The sequence below is a fragment of the Temnothorax curvispinosus genome, unplaced genomic scaffold, assembly GCF_003070985.1.
Source record: "Temnothorax curvispinosus isolate PA1 unplaced genomic scaffold, ASM307098v1 QBEX01014078.1, whole genome shotgun sequence".
Lineage (NCBI taxonomy): Eukaryota > Metazoa > Arthropoda > Insecta > Hymenoptera > Formicidae > Temnothorax > Temnothorax curvispinosus.
This window is the reverse complement of record NW_020223858.1, coordinates 312,415-339,847: the sequence shown is the minus strand read 5'-3', so window position 1 is coordinate 339,847 and position 27,433 is coordinate 312,415. Positions and strand designations below refer to the sequence as shown.

At 41.1% G+C, this 27,433-nt stretch overlaps 3 protein-coding genes across 11 annotated transcripts; 2 read left to right on the top strand and 1 right to left on the bottom strand.

Moving 5' to 3' along the window:
- Nucleotides 1-2,746: 2,746 nt before the first annotated feature.
- On the top strand, nt 2,747-4,182 carry LOC112464294 (flexible cuticle protein 12-like). The gene is given in 2 exon segments (XM_025031204.1): nt 2,747-2,830; nt 3,502-4,182. Coding segments are annotated over 2 exon segments (468 nt in total). The 3' UTR covers nt 3,886-4,182.
- Nucleotides 4,183-4,579: 397 nt separating this feature from the next.
- LOC112464290 (endocuticle structural glycoprotein ABD-4-like) lies at nt 4,580-8,781 on the bottom strand. The gene is made up of 2 exons (XM_025031198.1): nt 8,562-8,781; nt 4,580-5,702 (listed from the first exon to the last, which is right to left on the bottom strand). The coding sequence occupies exons 1-2, from the start codon at nt 8,571-8,573 to the stop codon at nt 5,253-5,255; spliced, it is 462 nt and encodes a 153-aa protein (XP_024886966.1). The 5' UTR covers nt 8,574-8,781; the 3' UTR covers nt 4,580-5,252.
- A 4,063-nt stretch (nt 8,782-12,844) lies between these two features.
- Nucleotides 12,845-27,310, top strand: LOC112464283 (sodium- and chloride-dependent GABA transporter ine). 9 transcript variants are annotated; one of them, XM_025031187.1, is made up of 13 exons: nt 16,665-17,602; nt 18,064-18,130; nt 18,244-18,404; nt 20,112-20,299; nt 23,002-23,136; nt 23,424-23,649; nt 23,888-24,155; nt 24,400-24,628; nt 24,871-24,983; nt 25,292-25,432; nt 25,538-25,738; nt 26,074-26,250; nt 26,752-27,310. In XM_025031187.1, exons 3-13 carry the CDS (start codon nt 18,319-18,321, stop codon nt 26,920-26,922), a joined length of 1,935 nt encoding a protein of 644 aa, XP_024886955.1. In that variant the 5' UTR covers nt 16,665-17,602; nt 18,064-18,130; nt 18,244-18,318; the 3' UTR covers nt 26,923-27,310. The 9 variants fall into 9 exon arrangements, with proteins under 9 accessions (XP_024886948.1, XP_024886947.1, XP_024886955.1 ...); XM_025031180.1 differs by lacking the exons at nt 16,665-17,602; nt 18,064-18,130; nt 18,244-18,404 and adding exons at nt 12,845-13,384; nt 15,808-16,605; XM_025031179.1 differs by lacking the exons at nt 16,665-17,602; nt 18,064-18,130; nt 18,244-18,404 and adding exons at nt 13,402-14,136; nt 15,808-16,605.
- Nucleotides 27,311-27,433: the final 123 nt, after the last annotated feature.

Here is a 27,433-nt window from a genome sequence, read left to right as displayed (position 1 = left end):
TTAGTACAGCGGTAATTCATCTCGATGCCATCGATGCGATATATAGTTCCGCCAATCATTGTGTCCTTCGATTCGATCGTTTCTTCTCTAATGTATGGTTCCTTGCGAAATAAAGATAACGCGCGCTTTTTTGCTTTTCACACTGAGGCGTGTATTTTTTACCGTATAATATCTGTAATTCCAGTTTGATAATAATGACATCGTTCAATAATTTCTGACGAGAACACGCGTGTTCACACGTGCCCGAAGGTCGCGCGCGGTGGCCCGCGGGCGGTGTTACTCAAAACCGAAAGTTACCGTCGCTAAATAATATTATTAATTTTACGATACCATCGACATGCATGTTGTAAAGCTCTCGAGATGAGCGTGTTAATGCGTGGTCCACAGATAATTCACGCAGCTTCCTAAATAATTTCTCTCAAACAATTACTGCGCGAATGTCTGTTGAACACGCGCGCGTTTTCGTCGTTATTTTCTCTCTACCTTCCATTTCCCTTTATCTCCAGTTTTTCCATCTTCAGATTGTGTATCTTCCGTTGATTTACTTTCTCGCACATTTGCGTAACGCGTAAAGCTTAATTTATTACAAGAATATTTTTTTTCTTTTTTAATATAATATAATTCTTCTTTTATATAATATAATATAATTTACGCAATAATACATTTTTATAAATTACATTCAGTATGCTAATGCACATATTTTTTACATATTAAATAATACTTTGAATAATGATTTGATGATGAATTATAACGAAAAATAAAGTAGAAAATTCGATAGAGAAGATATCGAATTAGAGATTAATTTCCGGAAAAATATATATAATTGAACACAACGGTGAATATATACATTTTCGTACTGCTGGGTTATATTATATAATATTTTGATTATAGATTATATAATATTTCGAGCAAAATAAAATATATGCGTTTAATGCACGCATTTAACGCAAAGATACATGCCAATTGCATTCGATAAGTTGTCACTTCCCGCTACACCGGCTAACATATTTTGCGAGCCACTCGGCCATGAATTCAACCACCGGAATAAACGCGCGGAATAATATGCTGTTCGACCGAAGCAATCTGTAAATAGTGACCAAGCGAGATCGTGCCGTTGCGAACGGTAGCAACGGATGGTTTGACAAACCTAATGATCGCTCTTTCACTTGTGCCGCGAGCGTAGGCTAATACTTATGTACCTACTTACGCGAGAAAATTAACGACACTTACGTGTTCACGAACGACGAAGACGATTCGTAGGACACTCGCTGTACTTTCGGAATTCCTGGCTTAACTGACATGCGCGAGACGTTCGTTCGTTCGTTAACTAATATTCGAGAGAAATATCGCGAGCGTTGTACGGGAGCAGCTTCAGTAGCCAAATTTAAATATGATGATTTATATTGCAATTGATATCTTACCGCGCTGTTTTTAACATATCATGAATACGTGGATTTCCCGATGGTCACGAGTTGTCCTTTAGCACAGCTGTATCAGTCTTTTTTATATTCCAATGATGATGTGTTCATCATCGGCAGTTGCAACTTTTCGGACAAAAAAACTCTGTTATGACGTCATTTGCTTTTAGCAGCAGTTACGATATTTTCTTTTATTTTGCATTTTTAAAAATCTCATGTATAATTAAAGGACATTTTTTCTTTAGTTTAAATGTATATTCGGAAATATCAGAATCGTTACGTTTAATCGTGATTGACGTAATAAACAGTTGTAACAGTCACAAAAGAAATTATTTGAAAAGATTTATAGCATTGTATAAAGTTTCTTTCCAAATGGATATGAAAAATTTCCTGCATAATTAAGGTTTGAAAATAGGCACTTTACACACACATGATAATCAAAATGAACGCTGCATTGCAAATTAGTTAGCGTTGACAGATAATAAAAATGCAAACTATACGAAATAGTAAAAAGATAAATTCCTGACTGAGAAATGAGATCATGTTTATCGATAAAAATTATAAAAAACTTGTAGCATTATACATTCTTTCAAAAATGTTTTTTAAATATAGATAGAAATATTTGTCAGCATAGGTAGATATTCATTTTTTAAAGTATGTAGAGAATTTATATATAGAGATATCCGACTCGTATATACAATAGTGTTAAAAAAGACAATTAAAAAAAAATCGGTGAAGTGAGGTAAATCGCTCTCTTTATGGAATAATGTTTCTCAGAAAAATATTTTTTATGTGTAAAGTATTTTGTTTTAATATGTTTTAATTATTATATATATTTTGTGCGATATTACCGCTCGCATTGATATCTCACTCTTGATTATACATTTGACGTATTCTCACACATTTGCGGTAACTTTTAAAACGCGAATTTTTATCGAACATAATGAGCGTCATAATTTCTCTGGCAACTGTCACGATTTTCAACCGCAAATTTTACTGAAGCTGCTAAAGTCCACGCTATTTTTTCCATGATGACAGGATTATTTTGTCCTATCCTAAGCGGGTGAGTTCACCTCTTTACTAAATTGATACGCCGACCTTTTGCGGTTTTAGGCATATGTATGACCTCAAGTCCTCCAAGAGAAGAGCAAGCGTGTGCGTGTGTGCGCGTTCGGCTCATCCGCAAAATTCGGATGATACTGCGACTCGTTCGAGTGGGGGGAACGAACAAGGGGACCCAGGGGATGGAGGGGAGCCTAAATAAGGTATTACCAGAAGGTCCCCGAATGTTCGGATGGAGGATATATAAAGCGGAAGACGTGCACGAGATGTTAAGTCAGTGCATGAGAAGCTTCCGAGTTTGGCAGCTGGGGAAATAAAATATATCTTTTTCTTTCGACATGAATCCATTGGTGAGTTTGAGCTTTGTGCGGATAAAAGATGTTACGTAACGCAAGTGGCAGATACCCATAGACGCATGATCTCGAATCTGCGATATTTTTGTAATTTGAGTGCCTTTCGATTGAGTAAATCGATCAAAGCGATTTGTCTCGATCAGACAATCATAGTGCAAAATTTTTACTTAAAGATATAATCAAGGATCTTTGTTATGTTAAATTATTTAATGTTTACTGCTCACAAACCGTGTAATTAAAAATTTAAATTAAAGTTAATAAAAACAAGCGTTATAACAAATATTACAAGGTATATAATCAATACAAAAAGTAAGTCATACCATTAATTTGTTTTCTACATTTTTCTCTTTATAAAATTTCCTTCTAACAATAAAAAGGTATTTAACGTCAAAATTTTACGTAGACTAATTAATATATTTTATTGTCATATATAACGGATATTGTAAATTATTAGATAGAGATATAAAATGCTTCACCATACTATGTATTGTGTAAAATGAGAATAAATTATGTTGATGATATTTTTGCTCTTTCAATATATACTCTATTACTTATATCGGTAAAATTTTTCGGAAGAAATTTTCCTTATTCTAACGCAAAAATAAAATAAAAGTTTAAAAGTAAAATAATACAAACTCAAAGCATTGCGTGATTCTTTGTCTTTCCAGGTAATTGCTTTGTGCGCCCTCGTGGCAGTGGCATTCGCCGCCCCCGTCGACAACACCACTCTAATCCCCATTCTCAAGCAAGCTCTGGATGGGCCCAACCCCGACGGATCCTACAACTACAGCTACGAGACTGGTAACGGAATTCAGGCTCAGGAAGAGGGTCATCTCAACAATGTCGGTACCGACAGCGAGGCCCTGGAGGCACACGGCAGCTTCAGCTATACCGACGCCGACGGCCAGACCTACCAAATCTCGTACGTAGCCAACGAGAATGGATTCCAGCCAGAGGGTGCTCATTTGCCCACCGCGCCCCCGGTACCACCTCAAATCGCAAAGGCCCTTCAGTACATCGCCGAACACCCCGAGGAAAACGAAGAGCACTAAAGAATACCGAATAAAATTGTGTGACGGAAGGAGGATATAGGATTGGCGAGTCAAGGCGAGTCAACTCGAGAAAATAGGACGATCGGGAGAAACCTAGCGGGAAACTGATCGTGGTCATCTGAGAATTGACGGGATATTTAATCCCCGTGTAGATCGACAATTTCGACAGACTCGGTCCTTCACGTCGTAATTATTTCTATATTTATGTGCGCCTGTATAAATTTCTGTAATTCTTTTGTACAATATCTGTATAAGGACAGTATTTCGATGATATGCTGTAAATAAATTTCGTCGATGTGCAAATCTTGTTGGCCTTCATCCGGGGTGGAATGAGTAGACAAGCGAAATGTTCGGTTCATTAATCACGTTAACGATATTTTTAACGAGAACAGCGTTAGAGCGAGGCGTTGGAACGCTTATGAAGTTATGGAAAGTTCGGCGCGTGGTGTGCAAATTTTTTGGAGCACGTGCGTCATTTTTTTCAAAAACTTCTTTTACGATCTATTGTTTAATGAAGATACAACGCAACAATATCCCGATAATAAATAGTGGTAATAATTAGCGTCTCCATGTCGAATATTAATCTCGAATATTAATCCTTTGACATTTTAAGCTACGCTTTACGTAAAAATAAAATTCCTAGGCGCAATTCCATAAACCATAGCAATAAGTTAATTTGCAAAGAGCACGCATTATTTAAATGATCAAGGACAAAATTTGCATGACTAAATTATGATAATGCGCGTATAAGAAATGAATAAATGCAGTCCATTTATTGCCTTCGCGTATAAGGTAATAAATATAGCTTAGGAATATAACGGTTGTGCAGACTAGAGAATTGTTCGACAAAACTTATATTTCGAGAAAAGGCAGGTACATGTAAAAAAATGTGAAGTGCGCTTAAATAATCTCAGCTCCATCAGTACTCACTTATTTATGCCATTGTTTACATACGCTTGAATGTATACATATATCGAATGTAGATCATTCAGTTCAGTTCTAGACGACAATGACAAAAAAGTGACAGAAGACAAATGTGTGAATATAACAAAAAAGACGATTCGTCTCTTTAGAACGGTCTACCATATGCGTTTGATTATGAGATCATGTGCAAACTACGAGAAAGCATACGAGAATAGAATGGCTCGCTATTATCTATTAAAACCACCCCTGACACGGGAATGCTGTAGCACGTAAAGACGTAACTCCCACCAAAATACATTTCCACGGAGACAGTACTCTCGGAGGAATTTCTATAAAAGTATACAATTTATTATTAAAAGCATCGTATCGTATAAAGCGGCAGGAGGGACGGGCAGTGGTGTTGGACGGACTTAACGCTAGTAACGTTGGGCGAGCGCGCGCGTTCAATTTCGTTTATTCGAGGATAATCGATATTGACGGTTGTCGCGGGGGACCGCGTTCTGCGTCGGATTGTCCTTCTCGATCGGCTCCGGGGTGGTGGGCTGCTTGGCGATCCACTCGAGGGCACGCTGGATCGCCGGTGGAATCGGCGGCGGGGTGGGAATGTGGGTGCCGGACACTTGGGTGCCGAACTCGTCGGCGGTCCAGCTCATGGCGATCGGGGTACCGTCCGGCGCGTTGTACTGCACGGAACCCTGTATCAGCTGCGTCTCGTCGGAGGTGCCGGCGTACTTGCGGCTACCGCTCTCCCGCTGGAGTATACCGCCCTCGGTCTCGTAGGAGAATGAATAATGGCCGCGGGTGTCGCCGAGATCGCGCGAGTAGCTCACGATCTTCTCCGGGTCCTGGAAGTACTGTTGGCCGTGGACAAACCCGAAAAGGGCCGCTAACAACTGAAAGCAAAGAAGTAAAAGTCAGTATCTTCTGTTCTTATATCTGAGAAATTGTCTGTATTTAAAAATATATCTTCGCGAGTCTTGAAATCGATTAGCGTTGGTTACCCACATTTCGTTAAAACTTATTATGACTCAAGACTCGCTTATATAGGTTGTAAAATAAAAGATTGAAAGATTAATGAGAGATTTGTGTAAATGGTTTCTTGTTTCTTGTACAGTGATTTGATCGATAACCTTTTTAATCATTCATGTTGGAAGTAATACAAATTCGTTTTCACATGTTGTTTTTAAATCCGCATCAATCGCTTTGTGCGCATTCTATTAAATTTGCAATTTCAAAATTGGAATTCGCGTAATTTTAGATTAAGAAGTTTATCCGCAAAAAAATGTTTCGAGGAGTTGATTGACGGTTTTTCGGACGCTGTTATACCGAGTTAATTACATCATCGTCGTAAATGAATAATGGACAAGGCGTTATTTTCAGGATGAGCCGACGATGACACCGGGCGTCCTTCTCGCCGATTCGCGCTCATCGCTGTTTGAGTTGATAAATATGCAGACTTTTTCCGCGACGAGCGTTTACGATCACACTAAATTCACTTTTATAGACTTCTCGAAGGTGTAAAGGCTGCATAAAATAATCGAGAACAAATGGCTCGCGTTATCTCGCAAATATCTCAATGGGCAAATTTGCGAGAAAATTAATCGGAATGATTTCGTTCCAGCGGAGCGAGAGATTGGCTCGATCGGGACGTGCTGTTTCCACTTCCAGGAGATACTCGCGATGTTAGTGACGGTACACGGAGAACCGGCGCGCGTCTGCACGCCAGGTGCTTTAATCCTCGTCATGTAAAGCCGCCGGGAGATACCTTTCCCCGCGAAAGGTCAGGACAAGATGAATGTGTCGGTAGGTAGGTCACGATTGTGATCGGTAAGGGGAACGGGAGGGGTACCTCGCGCTAATGACGCCTTATTACGTTGCTCACGATTGAACGTGACTTTTTCCCATAGACACAGTCTTCGATTATTAGCATCCGGTGACCGAGACCGATTCGTTTTGTGCCGGTTTAGTTGGTACATTCCCCGCCACCATTCACCGTGCGGCGCGAACAATCGCGGTCTATGTAAATATTGTAAATAAACGCGTTAGTTTGATGTGATGAATCATAATCCCGTATAATATTAATATTATTAATAACATTAATAACATAATAATAATTAATATTAACAATACTGAGGATTAATAATTGCAATTTAGATTCAATTCATTGAGAATTACCGAATGGGTTATAGAAATAATTATATAAAAATAAAGTATTATTCAAGTCTTTATTTAAAAAAAATGTTTTTAACGTTTTTCAACGTTTCTCAGTTTATATTTTACAGTATTTTGCACGTTTGACATTCTATTGTGATTTTTATTCGCTCAAGGCGCTTTTTATACGTTGATATAAAGTATATGATCAAACTCGCGTGGGAAACCGACAGGATTCGCGGTAACATTGTTGATCAACAATAATATCGCTAAGATACCGAACAGATGGCTCGATCAATCAGCCAACTTGTGCTTTCTACAGAGAAAGTGAACAATTAGAGAATATGTATGTATATGCAAATTAACGGCTCGTTCGTCATGGTCGGCCGTCATCATCGGTGCAAGATTCGCGCGACAATATTGCCATTATCCGAGCCTCACAGATTTAATGAGTTATGTAATTTAAATAGATTACGCAATGTTGTAATGGCTTGTTTTGCGCCGCGTAACTTTCGTATATACGATGATGAATAGCCCATACCGTACGCGTACGTAACGTTAAATCACGCACGGCCGCTCATAAATATGTACGGGCGATCAACTTCGACTTCGATTTAGAGAAATCAATGATCGAACGTGTTTATTGTTATGGAAATTAAATGCACGGAGTGTGACTAATGCGGAAATATATGCGAAAATTGAATGCGTTCTTCATGCATTTTTTTTATTTCGCGAAAGACTATCGCAAAGAGAAATTATTGCGCGCGTTTTTATTGACGGTTTTTTTAACCAGACGATTTATCGTAACGGTAAAATATAACGAAAGTAGACCGGCATGAATAAATGACTTTTAAACAATAAATAAAATGCATTGTTTAATAACGCCAATCTGGGATGTATAGATTAATGATATAGCGAAATGAATACGAGCTCGAGGTAATCTATTTTACTCATATTGTCAAAGTTTAATGTAACGCTTAATATTATATGTGCAGGATCAAATATAAAATATCGCGTATATTTTACATCCGTATGTGTGTAATTTATGTGTATTTTTCCGTGACCCAGATACGCAAAGTCTCGTAAAGTTACAAAAATGCAGTGGCACATCATACTTTATCTGTGCTACACATAAAAGCTTTTCCTTAAATAGAGTCCCAGTAAAATTGCAACTTATATACTCGTGCACATGTTACGTGAAAGTTAGCTCTTCATGCATTCGTTAGAACAAAAATATTATTACATCTTTTCTACGTAAAATACATACAGATTTTATAAATATCCGAACGAGAAAGAAAGAAACCTGGAAAAACTTTATCCAATTTAATTTTATTTTTACTTTTTGATTACAAACCGTATCGGTCATATTCGCCATATAGAGAAGAAAAAATACTGATATAAATATTGATTTTTCTATTTTTTTTTTCTTGCTCTTTCATATATTAGTCGTTCAGCGCGTTATGTTTATCGCATATCGAGTGGACTGTATTACAATTTGGAAATCCAAAAGTTTATCATCGGAAATGAATCAGGAAAATTTGAATATTTTTTTGATTTCACATAGGATCCAAGACAGCCTTCAGGAAGAAGAGCAGACTTACCAGGGCACGCATGCTGCCGGCTCGACGATGATCGCGCGTTTATACGACAATCGCGGTACGCGAAAGAAAGAAAACGAGGAGCGTCCCGAGCCGAGTGGGTGCAGCGCGTTCGAGCGGAATAGACGACGTTAGACAAATAAAAAAAAGAAGGCAAGGCGGCACCACGAGCAAGCGGTCACATGTAGAGCTCTCGCCTCTCCCGATGGTTGCCGGCGTGAAGTTCGCGAGCAACTCTTGGACCGTTGGGGGCAGAGCCGACCTTTATACCGGCGCAGTCCACGATGCGGAGACGCCAGTCTTTACATAACCCGGGAAAGTTTATTTCGGCGCGGCCGCCTGTGCGTTGCTCCCTCTAAGAGAGCTCTAGATCGGGAGCACGCCGGGAAGCGGCTCTCGACGGCACCCCCGCTTGGGGGGCACACGGCGGGTGTCACCGTCGCGGCACGGCGTGCGGTCTCCACCTGCGCCCACCTGCGGAAAACCTGCGGGGACCACCTGCAGGCGCCGGCGCGCGCCGCGCGCGTCCGACTACGCGCGCAATTATACTCCGCGCTGGAGATTTTCCTCCTCTCGGCCGCAGCGACGACGACAGTCCGCCGCGCGGCCTGTAGTTTTCGCCCTTACGTAATGACGAGGCGACCGCCTTGCGCAACCCGCGGACTCGGACTCGGCGACTTCTCTTTTTCGGTTTGCGGCTCGGGGCGATCTCGCGGGATCGTCGTCGCTCGCGCGCGTCGAGGAAGAAAGAGGAAAAGAGATAGAAAGAGAATGAACGAATGAATGAAGTCGAGAGAAAGAGAGAAAGAGAGAGGAAAAAAATCGATTATCTTCTCAGAAAAATAAACTGGTTCGATTCTGCAATGTTCATTATTATGCTTCTCGCGCAATATTTCGATATCGGAGATTTAAACCGGTACACCTGCGAGTTGAGGATTAGATGATGCAAACGCGCGTGTATGCGTTTCGCGACAAGCGGGAAGATTAATTAATGTCTGTCTGATTGCTGACGTGCACTCCGACAGTTAAAACGCGGCGGCGACTTGTACGGATCAGCGAATGATTTACCGAACGATTTTACAACTGTTTTACGATCTTGTTAGATTTCAGACAGCCATACATCGTCGTGGCAGGTCAAGAGACAACCCGTATCGTTTTCTTCCAAGTCCGCGGCTTTCGCGGGAAAGATCTCCACGAAGCGAACGGAAATCATTAATGCCCGTATCACACTAGCGATTGGCGATTGCGTTTACGAATTTGCGTCTACATTTTTTAACCAATCAGAACGAAAATCGCGAATTGCAATCGCCAGTAGTTACTTTCTGATTGGTCAAGAGACGTAAACGCAAACGTATAGACGCAATCGCCAATCGCTAGTGTGATACGGGCATTGTTACGCCGCGCGCCGTTGGGATACGAAAAAGACTGAAATTCGACGACGTTAGAGTGTTTCTTTTTTCATGCCACATGACGTAAGTGTTGTGTTGCGCCTCAAGGAAATGTCGAGGCAACCTTTATTATCATATAAATTTTGGGACGTACAATCGGTCTCGGAATAAAAATCTCTATCTTTCGATAAAACCACGGCGTCAGACAGATGGGCGCGTTCGCGAGAGAGACAATGACTGGGATTATTCGAGAAATTATAGAAATATTCCACGTGGGTTTGAATGTCAGATGCAAACGAACGCGCGCGGTGCCCTATCGTGAAAGGCCTCTCATGCCTTTCGTGATCCAAAAATTTGGATTGGTCCCCAGACTTTGGATATATGCAAATCGAGTAACGCGGACACCTAACGCGACCACCGCGAGTTCATTCTTATCCCGTTTGTTGCGCTCATCACTTAAAAATTTTTTCGAGTTTTCAGTGACATTACGAATTTACGGCGAAGGTTTTGTTATGAAATCAACAATTATGACTATGTTTACACAGTGGTTTACAACCCAGTTTAATAACTATCGTATACTATCCGATCAAAAACTTGTTTCCTCATGGTCATAATAATCATTTAGATATGAGACTTTTTTGATACTTAAACTACGACTTTTAGTATACATATATATACATACATATATATATATATATATATATGTATATCTCAGAGATTGATTAAAATGTTTAGAGTATCAAAATATTTAATTTATATTTAAATAATTATTATATAATCAAAAAAAGAAAAATTTTGGATCGGATAGTACCCGGTAGTTATTAAACTGAGTTATAAAACTCGCCGATGTGTAAACATAATCTGTTACCGCGGCTGATCGACGCAAATCCTAACGATGAATCGCTTTAATTCTAATCACGCGGATATATCTATTTTTCCCTTTTTAGGCGCGAGGAAAGCAAAGGTTACGCTCAATTGTACCAATACTTAACCCTAGGGTAATGACACCGGCGTCTTTATAAGCACCCGTTACCCGGTCTTCCGTGGGAATTGAATCCACAGACAGCCGCCAGGGTGGTCCTTGGCCCAGTGATCCTACCAGCCGTATGGTAACGCGCGCGCGCGGCCGCGAGTGCACGTGTAGACAAGGGTATTACGCGATAATCAATGTTTATCACGTAAAAGGAATCGCGGTGAAAGGAAACGGAACCTTCGTTAAACGGGGCGTGAGCCGAATGGGAAAACCACTTAAGATAGATTAAAACATCCGTCGATATTCCGTTACTTATTTTTTTTAATGTACAGCCTTGTGACTCACGTAGTTTTTATAAGATTTCAGACGGTAATTCTTATTTGCAAATATAATAAAGATTATTTACATAAGATGTTGTTTATTTTAGAAATGTGTGTGTGTGTTGCTGTTAATAACATAATTATTATAGATAAATCATAGTCTTAGTTAGACTTACAAAATGCAATAAACTGCACGTACTGTATAGAGAAATTTATAACGATTAAATATTTCACTTAAGTTGAAACTGAAAAACTTACATTTCTTTTGATTCTTCTCCTCGACAAAATCTAAAGTATACATATATTGTAGTTTTATGTCAACGTTTCACATCTTCTTTAAACATTATTTCTGGAAAGTATCTTATTTAGAAAGATAAATCAAGAATAACTTGTTCTATCTATCTAATAATCTATCTAATAATGTAACTAATCTAATAGTTTAATAATCTTTACATATTTTAGAAAGGTTTTTTATTATTGTCTTTTCATAAAAAATATTAGAATAAAATCAAAATAATATTCTTTAATAAAATAGAAAGTAATTAAAATATTACATAAACGATAGAATTTCATGATTTGTTGCTACACTGTCTGCGTATTGAGCAAAACGCAACTTGACGATCGCCTCGTGCAGGTTTAAAATCACCGCAGTAGATACGGTTGCTATTAAACAGGCGAAAGCCAGTGTTTCGCTTGTTGTCTATACGTAGGATGAACTTAGTCTGATTACTATATAATATTTAGACTATTCAGAGTCTCATTAGCATAAGCGAATTAATAACTTGGAAGAAGTTCCACGCATAATAATCAAGTTGTCACGTAGTCGTGTTAGAAATACTCGTTACCTAATCCATCTATAAGAATATATATAAAATCTCTTTCGCCTATACTTTCTACCAGATCCTTAGAAAGATAAGTAAATGTCGATGTTACTTTAACGACGGACAGACAACCGCTTCGGACTTGAGAAAGCGACCTTGTGCCGAGAAGAAAATCCGAGGCCGTCAATCGCCTACATTAAAAGTTGGTCGGTTACTGTGTAATCGTGTTAATAGACACGATATAATTCTAAAATATATACAAAAAGACGTGGCATTCTACATATCATAAGCCCCGTTCCCTCAGTTTTGTATAACGTGAAAAATAATAGTAAATTCGCAGATGAATTAAAATTATGCAAAAATAGAAAGTGAAAACTTTGTTGTAATAATTATTTAAATTCGATGTCTAACATTGATGACAACGAACGTTCACATATCGTTCGACTTATCAACCTGGAAACTTGGACATCTGCAATTTTTCTTTTCTCCGCAGTCGTCATCGTACTTTCCTCGCTCTCGTTTCGCCGATACGTATTCGAGATTTGACCCCAGAATTTGGAAAAAATCTTTGATTTATACAGCGAGACTTGATCTATCTGTCCATCATTCTCTCTGATCGTATGACCGAGCATACGTTGATATACCCCCCTACATGATCCGCTAAATACTCGTCGCGCTGACCATGAGAGAGGTGGGCACGTATCCAGAAGAGGATATCACGGTCCTTTCCCCCTCCAGAACCGGCCGAGTTGTACGCGAGTCATACGATTCGGACTTGAGTCTCTCAACTATGCACGCGTCGCGAATCACGCACGTACAACAGCGCTGACGTCGCGGTGTGGGTATTGCACAGTGTGTCGCGTGTGCGTGACGTGCGTGCGTGCGTGCGTGCATACAGTCCGTGCGTGTACGTATATGTGCGTATGTCACGATTCGCGGGCGATTGCGACGCACGGGCGTATACGAACCCGGATCGCCGTGAAACGCGGGTTCACGGCGCGGTGTCGTCGCTTCGCGGCCCGGAAACGATTGTTCCGAGGCGATCGCGCGCCTCGCGCGGTTTCGTACCGAGAAGAAGAAACGGGGAAAAACGGAGTGATTGCAGAACGAACACGCGCTATGCCGCGCTGCAGACGATAGTACACGTGACACGCTCGAGAAAACGCGCGCGCGCGCTCGCGCGCGTACATGTGTGCGTACGTGTGTGTTATGCGCATAGTCGATGATGTAGCCTCGTTATCACTCGAGCGATACGCGGATGACTTTTGCTCGGCTCGTCGAGACGCGCCCGATCCCGATTTCGAGGCACGCTGCAATCTGACAGGTAACGCACACTCCGCGTGACACGTGACGCGCGTGGAAGTGTCATCGGATGACGCTTACCTGCGACAACGCGCTCCGAAAAGCGCGCGCTCTATTCGATCTCGATACCTCGTATTCTCGACGCGGCGCACGATTTGTTTCTTTCCTCATCACCGAAAGTGCAAATAGTTTTCACGATGCTTACGTAACAATGCCGAGTGCTCGAAAGTATTTGCGAATTATAATAAAATTCGTGCGCGAGATGTACAGCCATGCAAAACACGGCGAACTTAGCGAAGATAGCGCGCGCGCGCGTGTGTGTGTGTGTGTGTATAAAAGCGTGTTGTTTTCCATGATTTTTTGTCCTATTGCTTGTTTGATTTTTCGTTATTTATCGATATCGTAAAGAGAAATAGCATAATTGTTTAAGCAATTTAAGAAATTGCCAGTGCGATAATTCTACAGCGATTGTTTGACGTAATGACTGCCCGCGTGAAAATTGTTTGAACGTCGTAAGACATTTGTAAACATTATCGTGTGCGAGAATTTTGTAACATATCATATTGGATTGATAGCCATGCGCACCTGCGATGACACTATCTCTAGCTATCAGAACGTCGTAAAGAGTCGCGCAACGTTAGTCGGTCGTATCTGCAAAGAGTACGCGCGCAGTCACGTGGCCGTTTCTCGTCATTACGTCAAGACGAAAGAAAGTTGTTTTAGCGGGTTTTGTGTTGTAAAACAGAAACAAGAAAAAAAATCAAATTTAAACAGGTAAATAAAGTAAAATTAAATAATACTAACGTTAAAGAATCTATAGTCAAGGTACTTAAAATAAGCTGAAAGTAATAAAAAATTCAGGCTTTTGAAACTACGAGAATAGGTTCGCTGATTTCAAATATTTATAGAGAAACGACTTTTTAATGGCAATTCTTTAACGATATTTAACAATAATAATTTATTTAATGATATTAATAATATCGATATTAATAATAGAATAGGACTAACAACGATTAAAGTGTATTTATTTTTTTACTATTTAAATATATTCATATAAATTTAAATATATGTACGTATCTCTTTTTTTTACAGAATAGGGAACGTAAATTGATCAATTTAGTGATTTACATACAGTGATTACAACAAAGTCACTGAAGGTGTCAGAAAATGGATTATAAATTTGATAAGAAATCACAAGCCAGTCATCTTAACTACTTGGTTCTAGTTTTAATAGACGTAATAAACATTTATATCACGAAGATATTTGATGATTTCATAAAATACGACTTGTTGATTTTTATTGGTGGTATAACGACTCAACTTCGTCAGTGGACAATTTAAATCGCCAGTGATTCGAATTTTTTGAATTGATATTCGTCGCGGCACCGTGTCTAATATATTCAACAATTTATGCTAATTAATCGTGTGAACTACCGTAGAGAGACACTCCTCGCGCCACTCAAAGCTTGTTCGCATCGGTAAGCGTTGCGTACAATACGATTCGTAGATACACGTGTTAAATTTAATATTATTTCATCGAAATTTGGAGAACATTTGGAGAACATTCGTGCGATAATATTTACGAAATATATGTAGATCAAACATTTTTCATAAAAATCTTTATAAGAGAGATATCTCTATAAGAAGTGAGAAAGAAGAGATACATAATAAAAATTAATTTTTATTACTTATATAACAATTTTTCGTAGTACATGATTAGTTTCGCGAGCATAGAGTATTTCATTGACGCGTTGCTGGAACTTCATCAATGGTCAGTCGCAGACTGACCGAACACGCGCTTTGGTCGTGCTGCTCGATACGGTGTAACGTATTCTTCTCGTTTGAACCCTACGAGTATTCCATCGCCTCGCCGCTCACTACTACCTTCTCGATAAAATCGGCGGAAGCCTGGTCGAATAATGGTCTGACGTCTCTCGTTGTTATTTATTCATTTCTTTCTGGTTGTTCCAGAATCGTCAAACGTATTCTGAATTCCACGGTAAAAGCTGAAGTCAATTTTTCCTTTGAAAATTCGACTTGGACTTGATAATTTTTGTACTTTTTTCCTTTATTCGCGTATCCTGCGAAGAATCATGTGTACATATTATACATGGGACCAATTGTCAATTTTGCCGCACGATTTTATTATGTGGCAATGTATCTAAAAGTTTAATTAAAATATAATTAGTTTGAAATTTAAGCCGATATCTATTCGACACTTTGATGAATCGTAATTTATCATCGATTTTAGCATAACACCAGATTATAATGCTATTATTCTTTTCTTCTTTTATTTTAAAGCGGTACTACCAGAAAAAAACTGGTTTTCGAAATGGCAGTATTATAATTGCCAATTTTTCTAGAACACTAAAGAGATATTTCCCCTCCCTCCAGTATATACATATATGTATATATATATATATATATATATATCTCTGTCTATAGAGGTGGTCATGCGATTATGGACACCGAGAGCGGCAACAACGACAGCGGCGTCAGCGGCAGCATCAGCGACGAAGCGCGTAACGGCAGTAAGTCCGTCCCGTCGAAGCACGGCGATGCTACCCAGGGCAAGCTCCACGGCAAACAGGCCGTGCGTAAAATGAGCACGATGTTCGAAGAAGAAGATGACGTATCCGACCACACGGATCCGGATGTAATCAGGATCCGCCATCAGCGTCAGAAACGTCCGGAGATCGAAGCTGAATGGTCTTCGGAGGAGGAGAGAGGTCGTTTACTGAACACCGCCGAACGTGAGATCCTCGTTGTGCCGGCCGATAATGGTAACAACGTCGGAAGGGCGATCAATCGCGTTGAGAGTCCTGAGAGCGTTCGTCGGGATAAAGGTCATCGGCGGCGGCCGCAGCCACGGCTGATGATCGATCAGGCCGGGTCCGGGTCGAGTTCGGATCGCGACAACGGACCGCACAGCCCCGGCAGATCGAGCTCCAGAAGCGTCGAGCTACGGCATCATCATCATTGTTTCAACGTGCATCCACCGAGGACTTTCAGCATGGACGAGAACCAGCAGCACTGTCCCTGCTGCCATCAACTGTCGCCTACCTGGTCCTCCGTCCTGTACCCGGAGACAAACGGGAGCCAGGGCCGTTCCTTCCCCGACACGGTCTCGATTAGGTCCCTGCAGGCGTCGATCGGCCTGGGCTCTTCCGACGGCCGGAAGCTCACGATACGTAGAGTTCCCACTTCGCCGTCGGAGCTGCTTAACGTGGTACATCCGCCGCCGTAAGTGAGACACATTGCTTACGATTGTGCCTCGGCGCTTTCGAAGAAACAGCCTCGCGTGAATCTCTCCACGTGATAGCGCGCACGCGTGCCCGCCGCTTAGCGTGAGTGCGCTTTCGCGCGAAGGTAATATGTCTTTACAAAAGGAACGATCAGGCTACGTTTGCGTCTTATAAAAACGAGACGCAAAAGTTTGGTCGGAAAAGATACGACGGATCAGTTCCTGGCGTGTCGTGTTCTTGAATCTCGTTGAATTTCTTCTTATTTTCTTGAAGAACCTTATTTTTAAAGAATAAATTTGTTTTTAAAGAGATAATTACGATGCTATAGAAACATTTTACAAGTAATTAAGATAAAATCGAAGTTTTTGTGTTTATGTAACGTCTGGTGAAAACATATTTGACGAAAATGATATTGGGTCAGAGACAAGATTTATTTTAAGAAAAATGATGGCGCGCATTTGAGATAACACTTCAATTCCAATAAATTATCGGACCTTATACGTTTTATCTTAAAAATTGGCAAACTACTCAGATAATCGACACATCTTTGCGCTTTAAATCTCTTCTCCCCGTCGCATTTAATTAAATTATTCCTTCGTGCGAGTGTTCTTTAACTCCGAGCTTGAAAACACATCATGATCGTAAATTAGCGTCATGATTAAAATGTGTAAGAAGCTCTGTCTTCCATATGTTTCTCACGTAACGCCTAATACTTCGTGTAAACGTTATAAATAAACTGAACCGCATACACGACGCATAAAAATGAAGCTGCAGCCCGATGCAACCTTCAGTAGGAGAGCTCCGTGGCAGCAGTTCGAGTGCACTTCGTAACTAATCCTAACGATTATCTCCGAACAATAAAGATACCGTAAAAAGTTCCGGAGGCTTACCTAATTCGCGTCAATTGCACATTGTCAAGTCAATTGCACATTGCAAATTTACCACTTCGCTTCGTCGCGTTGATGCAGCAGCAAAATTTCTTCGCGCTGTTCAAGGTCAGTCGCGTCAATCATCAATGGTTAACTAAATTTTTCCGTTCCTTTCTGGGTCACAGTTTTGAGAATAGAGAATGAAGAATGTAAAGTAGAAAAGAATAAATTTAGTTTTAATGCAGAAAGGCTGAAATATAAACAAAATAAATTGAAATATATTACAAAATATATCAAATATAAATATTTATGACGTTCATATCTTTTTTCGTCACTAAAATCAGCTTTAAAATATCTAATTAATTTTATACGAGACATATGAGATTATACCTTAGAGTTTAGGATTGATCGCGCTATTAATTAATATTAATTGACCGCTGTTGATAGGCAGGACTAGGATCCAGAAAGGAGCAAGGGTCAAGTTAGTTAATCGACGTCGATGAAATTGGGGGCTCTCAGTTTACTACAAATAGCTCTAATCGACGTTTGCTACGACCTGTTCTAAAGCGCGGAGGCTGCTGCATCAGATTCGTCGTCCCGTTCGTAAATTAAAGTCAGGGGATCGAAATCGGTATAATTTCCGGTATAATTTCGGTGAGTTCGAATGTCAGTGCGCGAAAATGATGTCTTTGGTCGCTCCGAGAGACGCCGAATGCGCGCCGTAACCGAAAATTGAATTCGCCCATTAATTAGACCGGTCTAGTTAGACCGGTTTCGATTACTCTGATTAGGGCCTCGCCTCTCTCGTCGGGCTGCGGCGGATTCTACGTACGTGACGAGAGATGCGATACGCGTCTAAGCTGCTCGGCGCGAAGCCGTCAGATCTCGTCATCCAGGGCCTGCAATTCCGGCGTATCGTCCCGGAGACGTAAGTGGATAATAGGTGTACAATGTAAGACCCCGCACCGGTTGTTGTAAGTAGGTGTGCTCCGTGCGGTGTGACATATTGTTGCGATTCCGTACCGCTTCTTCCATTGAAACGGGACGGCGCTCGAAACGACCCGTAATCGTCGTCCTACATTTAGACCTCGTCACGTCTCGTTTTTGAAGTGACGCGCGCGCGCGCTTACGGATCTCCCGCGTGGGAAAACGATATCCGTCATTGCGAGATCGTTAACGCGAATAAAGAAGCGGAGCACGCTGCCCATCGCAACTATGTACACTTCCGGTACGCCACAGCTCATTCGATTAATGATTAATTTATTCGCAAAGTACAGAGAAACTGGGAATACATTTCTCAAAATCCTCAAATAATAAATAATATTATCTAATCGCGTCCATCAATTTTAGAATTCCATCGTGCAGTATAATTCATCTTAAATCAGTCGTTTTCTTCTTTGCTACGAAAACTCGGTCGATCGGGGACACCCATTCGACACCCATCTTCGTTACTGTCATATTTGCGATGACGATACATATATCTTCTCTTTAAATAAATAAAAAAAAAAAGCTATTGACACACCGTATACGGGGCACATTATCGTATCCGCAATGTTTCCGCGGCGCGGTATATTAGTTTTCCGTTGCAAAACGAACGGGAATGTATACAGGTGCGTCGCGTATATCTTTCAGCATTGTCGGCCGCCCTTTCCTGGCCCCTCCGCCGCCCGCGCCGCCCGGCCCCATGGCCTGACACCATTTCTGCGCTCACCGCACCGTAAAGTACAAATTTGCGCAATAAACGCATAAAAATTCCTCGATCTTGACGCTTATATAATGCACCGCGCAAAGTCGGTTTTTATGTCGCACGCTATTTCACGCGACATTTTATTCACGGTATAGCGCGGGAGAGCCGATATACCGGAAGGAACCCGGGTATCGGCTCTCGTTTGCGTGCCCCGCGCCCATGAACGCGAACGCGAGCGGAATCGTCGCCAGGTATAATTAGCGGCTCTGTGATATTTCGCGCAATACCAGGACTGTTACCGTCGCTAATCGGCACATCGCGTTGTAACGCTCGAATTCGACCGCTCTATAAACAATGACGATGAATATTTAATGATCGCCACCGGGCTTGCGTATATGAACGAACGCGTGTCATGCAAATGCAAGCGGGCAGGCAGGCAGGCAAGCAGGCCAGGCGCTGGCACGTCCACTCCACGCGTGCAGCACGGCGGACGGCGTGACGCGCGTTTCTGTGTGATTTTCCGTCAAATAAATTTTCATAATGCATTAAGCAGTTTCCGTAGGTGCACAATACGAGGCGTGAAATCATTAAGCGTCCTAAAAGAATCGTCGCGGGCAACAATGACCCTCCGCTGCGCGCGGCGCTGATCTATTGTTCCGACCGGGAATTTAGAGGCGTGCCCCTCTCTGCGCCGAGCGCCTATCCTTTCACTCCGCGACGCTGCTGGAGATTAAATTATATTATTCGCTCGACGAAATATTTAATAAAACGCTTGTTATTGCTATTTTTCCATTAAACTGTCATAACTCGTAGCATTTTTTCCCCCTCGGCGGAGTTCTGTCTCAATTTTTCTTTCCGCATTCCGCACTGTGGATGTCTTTCGTTCGAGCCCCGGCTACATTTGTAATATAAAAGCTTGACGTCGCGCGTGGCATTTTTTTTTTGCAGTTTCGAGGACGACGCTTCCACGTGCACCAGCTATGACGACGTGGACGCGGACGATCCCGGCTATTATCGGCAGCCCAGGAGGCCCCATTGGGCGAATAAAATGGAATTCGTCCTCGCCTGCATAAGCTACTCCGTCGGTCTTGGTAACATCTGGCGATTTCCTTATTTATGCTACAAAAGTGGCGGCGGTGAGTCTCGCGATAAACGCATCAATTTATTACGTAAATTACGTGTAATCGTGACGTGAATATCGTATCCAGTTTCACGAAGTGTTAAAGTAGTTTTACTACGAAGCGAGATACAGACAAGAAAGAGACAGAGAGACAAGAGGGGCAAGAAAAAAAAGAGATTTCACGCTGATGTTGCCAGTAGTTATAAGATCAAAATAAATAAAGCGAATATCAAATGGAACGGACAACACGGTCGCGACGTGTTCGTCGCGATTAGCATAACCGTGATAAGAGCCACGAGATTATTTTGCGCATCGCGAAGTACGTCAGTGACGAAATGGCTGACAGAGCAACTCTAGTTCGCGGTATCGTCCTCCAATTTTTACGAGCACGGAGCACGGCTTAATCGCCGTGAAACGCTTCGTCGTTCCCCTTTAAAAACGTTCTTCCTATATTCTTCCAACGTTTCATCGCGGGAACGACGTGGCGAATCGTAACGGAATGACGTACACTTAAATTGTCGCACGTATTGAACCAGCTAATCCTCTTAGTCGAGAAGAGTATTGATCATTATAGAATAAAATTAGCGCGCGCGTGCCGTGCGAAGGAAAAGTTACAACCCCGTCGCGGAAGGAGCGAATTGAGGCGGATCCTTATATGCGAAAATCTATTGCGAACGTCTTGCGTAAGCCGAGGCTCAGATTCAGGGCAGCGCAGCGGCGAGCTTGTCTCTCGCAATCCCGGGCAAAACGCGACCGCGTATCGTGTTGCCGGTAATTTTCAAAGTCTGGATGCATCCGGAGCCCGGATGCGTGGCGCAACTCGCTCGCGGAACTTGATACATGACCTTGCCTGGAACACGGCTTACGCCGCCGGGCGCGGTAAATGATTTCAATGACACCGGTGGAAATAATCGGCCGAGCATCATCTCGGCGTTCCGGCCCGCGCGCTCGCTGTCTGCCGGTCTAAATTAAAGAGCCGGAAAACCGGCTCGGATAACGCGATCTGTTTTACACGATTGAAATGATTTATCGCTTGGACGACGTCTCGATTTAAATTCGCCGCGAGGATTAGGAGGATCGTATCAAAATTGCAGATCTCTCTCGGTTCAATCAGATATGCACGTCGATTATTGCGTGCCGCACACGCGATCTTCGTCACGCTTTGATATCTAAACATAACTTTGACGTTTATCTTAATTTATCTTAATTTAATTGTTGACTCTATCTTGAATGATCTTGAACATAATTAATCATTATAATATAAACAGAAATATGGGGTAGTTAGATCCGATAAGAGAAGGGATAAAAGTTACATTTTAATTAATTAATTAATCCATTGTCATTAAATAATTAAGTAATTCTATTTTCGAATCAATTAATTAATTAAAAGATTCCTGTGATGCATCTCTTCTCTCAACAAAAATAATTTCCATTTGCAGAATATTAAAGAGCATTTTTTATTTAATTGTAACTTTTGCGTAATATATATTTCCATGCATATAATAAACTAGAAATTATTCTGTAATTTCAACAGCCCATGCGCATGGGCCAAGTTAATTCGTTATACAAATAGCGTGTAGTACTATTGTAAAAATACAGAGCGTACGTAATTTTGCGAAATCACATATTAAACGGAAGACCGGAAAATCAGAGGGAAATAATGCGGCTCTACTTGCGCACGCGAGATGCGTACGCTCCGATATTCATTGTTGCCGCAGCACTAAATTGCATTTTCGTGATAAAGACGATACTGCAGCGAATAACTGTAACAATATTAATGCGAGTGCGCGTCATTAACCGCCTTGTAATGCGACGCGATTGGATTTTCGCCAGAAATTAAATCGCACGTAATATCATCTATTGATACGTCACATTGAATCGGGCCCCCTCTGTTATCTCCGCGCATCCTCGCTTAATACCTCGCGATAATTTATTTCGAGTACGATCGCGTATATATTATTTTGTATATCGTCTGCATCGTACTAAATGAAAACTGTCATCCGCGCCGTTGCGCGGCTGCAGGATTGAAGCGATCGACAGAGAAAAACAGATCGGATAACGCCGCGTGATTTATGCTCGCGACGCGTTGTACCTATATAGCGTTTCGCCGACTGGGATTAATTTACATCTTTCCGTGCGAAAGAAATTACACTGTATGTACACGCGTGAACATCGTAATACATCGTCGAGCGCTTACGCAAATGGACCAAACTGTCCCAGATATCCGAGAATCCGTCTGAGAAAATGAGATCGAGTTGTACGTATAATAATCGCTGCAAGTAAGATTCGTGCGCTCGGTGAGTCGTATCAGCGAGTTTGACAATTGAAGGAAACTCGCCAACAGCTGACTAATCGTCACCTATCCCGTCCTCGCGGCGGCGGCGGCGGCGGCTAAATGCCCGATGTCAAATTAAGTCGTAATCCGTAGCGCCGCTACGGATCACCGTTTATTGCGAATAAAGAGTCACATCCAGTGACCTTGCCGCTACCCACAGTATGATTAATGTCGAGGCATTTATTACGTACACGCGCGCGAACCTCGGTTTAGCGAAACGCTGGGCGAGACCTGGGGCATATTTTCCTGTTAACTGGATTAATCTCTCTCTCCTTTTTTTTTCTTTTTTTCTTTTCGAGAGAAAGACCGTCGATGTTCTCTACAATTATATACGCTCGGTATAAACCGGAGAGACGTCGCTTACATCGATTGCATCGTTTCAGGTGTGTTCCTCGTGCCTTACTTTTTAATACTCATAGTATGTGGAGTACCATTGCTGTACATGGAGCTTAGCATCGGACAGTTCACTCGTCGCGGCCCAATCGGCGCCCTAGGTCAAGTGTGTCCTTTATTGAAAGGTAAATGGGATAAACCACGATGTGACAGATTGCCGATTAAATCCCCAACGACTGTTTGTTAAAAGCTTCTCGCGCGATCATTTTTATAGCGTTATAAAGTGCGCTTAACTTGAAACAAATAAGTGCGAGAATATAATAGGATTAAAATTATTGTCGTTTCATCTTCTTTATTCTCTTCTCTTTGTGCAAATTTGAGCGATTTAAATCTGAAATTTTAACTCGAGCCTCCTCGAAATATACGTCTTAAATTGCGCCGTTTTATCGTCTGTATATTTCTGTCTTTGTAGGAGCTGGTCTATCGTCAGTCGTAATATCGTTTTTAATGTCTACCTACCATAATGTGATAATAGCCTACGCAATTTACTATTTCTTCTCGGCATTCCGACCAGAGCAACCATGGTCACGTTGTGACAACTTATGGAACTCGCCGCGCTGCTGGCTGCCCAGTTATGGATCCATCGATAATCGAACTCGACCGAACCTGACAAGAACACCGTCCGAGGAGTTCTTCGAGTAATTTCTTTTTTTTTTAATCTAAACCAACTAATTCAAGCTGTTATTGTAATATTATGTACTACTATACACGTCATCTCTCTAACAAGATTTAAAATATTTAGTTTCCATATCGCCTGTAAAATGATTTATAAATCGCGTGTCGCAGTTTCGAATCGAAGTGTTAAAAAAAAGAATAATTGAATTAATTAAATAAATTGAACAAATTGAATAAAAGAATAATTGTCTCTCTACTTAGCAACAAGGTCCTGCAAATGAGCAGCGGCATCGAAGAACCGGGAATTTTGAGATGGGAGCTCGTGGCGTGCCTGATAACTGCGTGGATCATGGTGTATTTTTCCATCTGGAAGTCCATTAAGTCATCGGCGCAAGTGAGATACCTGACAGGAACGCTGCCTTTCCTCCTAATCGTGCTCTTCCTCACGCGATCCCTCACTCTGGAGGGCGCCGCGAAAGGTCTGCAATTCTTTTTTCATCCACGCTGGGAATTGCTTGGCGATGCAAAGGTACCGCAACATAATCGATCTCTCGGCTAACAAGAAAGAGAAATATGATAAATAATAGAATAAACGTAAATAATAGTAAAATGTAAAAGATATACGTAGAAAAATGAAATATAAATATACATTATATTGTGCTTTAAAATATTAATATCTCAACTTTAAATTAAAACTATGTCCTTTCTGTATGACAAAAAGAGTACTTCACCTTGAATTTTTAGTTAGTTATATTGATATATTAATTAATTAGGTATGGGTCAACGCTGCGGCGCAAGTCTTCAATTCTGTAGGGATCGCCTTCGGCTCGATGATATGTTTCGCGAGTTACAACCGATTCCACAACACGATTCTCGTAGATACCGTCGCCGTTTCGCTCATAAACGCCTTCAGTAGTCTACTGGTTGGAATATTCTCGTTCGCCACGATCGGCAATATAGCGCTAGAGCAAAACATGTCCGTCGAAGATGTCCTAACCGACGGTACGTATAGAATTAGAAATGATGTTTACGTCACGTTAAATATGATAAATTATGTAAGTATCAATATATCATAAGTGTGCCACGCACGTTATGGAGAGAAAGGGTGTAAAAGACGCGTAATAGAATCCACGAGACCGTTGCACCTGTTCTTTCTATTTTCTCCCCCCCCCCCCCCGCTGTTTTACATCATCGGATTAACTCCCCCCTGACATTTTATAGATAAATCATAATTTCCGTTCAAGGACCTGGTCTAGTCTTCGTCATCTATCCGCAAGCGCTAGCCAAGATGCCAGCTTCTCAACTCTGGGCTGTGCTCTTTTTCTTTATGCTGGTCTGCCTTTCGTTGAACAGTCAAGTAAGTGTATATGACAGATAAGGCATAAGGCCTTATTTCCTATCGCAACGCGATGTGTACACGTGCAATGCGATTACGGACTAATCCATAAACAGACGCAATTACGTGATCGAATTGTATCGTCCCGCGAAATATTTATAGAGATATACAAGCAGCGTTAGTCATTAAATGAAAAATTAAATACCAGAATCACATTACTCAATCTTAATGGATGCAAATCGTATTTTAACAAGCTTTCTATTTCGAAGATCGTTAATAGTTTGCTTTTGCAATGTTTTAACGGTATTATGTAAATCTCGGGATTTCAGTTTGCCGTTGTTGAAGTGGTCGTTACGTCGATCCAAGACGGTTTCCCGAATTGGGTGAACCGTCATCTTCTCTGCCACGAAGTGCTGGTCCTCCTCATATGCGTCGTTTCGTTCTTATTTGGACTGCCGAATATTACGCAGGTATAATATAAGAACGGCAAACTCGAGAGTCGGTGTTTACTTCGCGTGATAAAAAAAAAACTAACACACTCATCCTTTACTAAATGATTTCTCGACTGCCCTCAGGGCGGTATTTATTTCTTCCAACTAATAGATCATTACGCCGCTTCGATGTCCATCATGTTCCTGGCGTTCTTCGAAGTGATTGCCATCTCGTGGCTCTACGGCGTGCGGCGGCTGTGCAATAATGTCAAGGAGATGACCGGACGCTTGCCATCGATGTACTTCCGGTTCTGCTGGTTCCTCGCCGCGCCTCTTCTCATAATGGTACACAGCGATATTAATGAAAGTTTCAGGATATTAAAATTTTCATACCGCGTTGAATCTATCATATCTGACAATGAATAATAAGCGCAACGAATGAAAATTGCTGGCTGCAAATCAAGCGAAAAAAACATTCTCGATAGGAATTACAAGCTGCCAATTACTCGCGCAATTATTGTTCTCAGAAAAATACAAGGTATATCGTTTTTATCTGATGATGACAATTGCACGGATGCGATTGCTCGCTTTTATAATCCTGGTTCGTTGCGTTTCCTGATGCAGTTGGCGATCTTTACGATACACACATCCGCATTTTCATAATTGCCTTATCTTCTCAGGCTGTATGGGTGTTCAGCTTAATTGATTATGAGCCACCGACCTACCACAACGGTGATTATACGTATCCATGGTGGGCAGAAGCGATCGGATGGGGCATCGCGTCTCTCTCCTTAATTTGCATTCCCGCTTTTGCCGTTTACGTATTCGTTAGAGCGGATGGTGCCACGTTTGCCGAAGTATGCCGAGTTTTATTGACACTGTTGAATTGGAACCAATCAATTTAGCAAAGAATTTAACTCTAGAACTATTAAAAACAGTCAAAATGACTGGTCTGTAATTTTTTATTAATGTGCATTTTCTGAGATTTTTCGTATAATTTTTGTTGCAATATATGTATATATGATTAAATTGATTAATTTTCTCCCTTTATCTTCTTTTAAATATATGTATAATATTTATAATATATTTAAACAGTATAAAAAAGTAAATATATTAATCGTTGGTAGTTCTAGTACCTATCTTACTATGAAGAAGAAGGGAAAAAAAAGTTAATATTTATTACTTTGAAAATTTCTCATTTGCCACTTGAGCATTTTCTTTTAACATTACGACCATCTCACATCACAAACGAAGAGATCTCTGATGTTTGTACGAATAACAAATTGTTGCTAAATTGCTAAAAAAGTATTATACATAGAAAGAAAGGAATATTTCTATATAGGAACTTTTATCCCCAGAGACTCAAAAATTCCATCAAACCGCACTTCGAGGCGTGCAAAGTTTGCGGACAGGAATACTGCGTGGAGGCCATGCACAATCTGCCAGAGGACATGCTCAAGGAGCCGCAAACAGACGTGGATACTTCCATACAACTGAATTCGCACTACCTGCTGAAGCCTCAGATGTGATAACGTGGACTCGCAGAAACGATCAGCTTTTTACGGTTACACTTAATCCACGAAATATGAAGTCACTTTGAGGAATAATTATTATTTAACAAGACACGTTCGCTCGCTACTTTTATCGTCGGTCATCGTAATCGACAGCCGTCGCGGCAGTCAACATTCCATTATTTATAGCCTTGTTACAAAGACGGTGATCACTTGCGAAAAAGTCATTAGGATAAAAGTATATCTTCTTGTAAACTGTTACTCTTTACGCCATCGTTATGTGATAGGCTATAGACAAGCACTGAATCGACGTAATAGGAATATATTTCTGTATATCGCAGTCGATACGCAATATAATGTGTATAACATTGTTATATCATAATTTTAATAAATTATTATATAGTTATTTGTGTAACAAGTGAGGTAAGATGAAAATTCTTGGGTGCGGAGTTTACGCACCCGGGAATTGTCATCTTTACACACGGCTTACACTCCCTATTTTATATTGCAAGTGCCTGGAAAGTGGTCT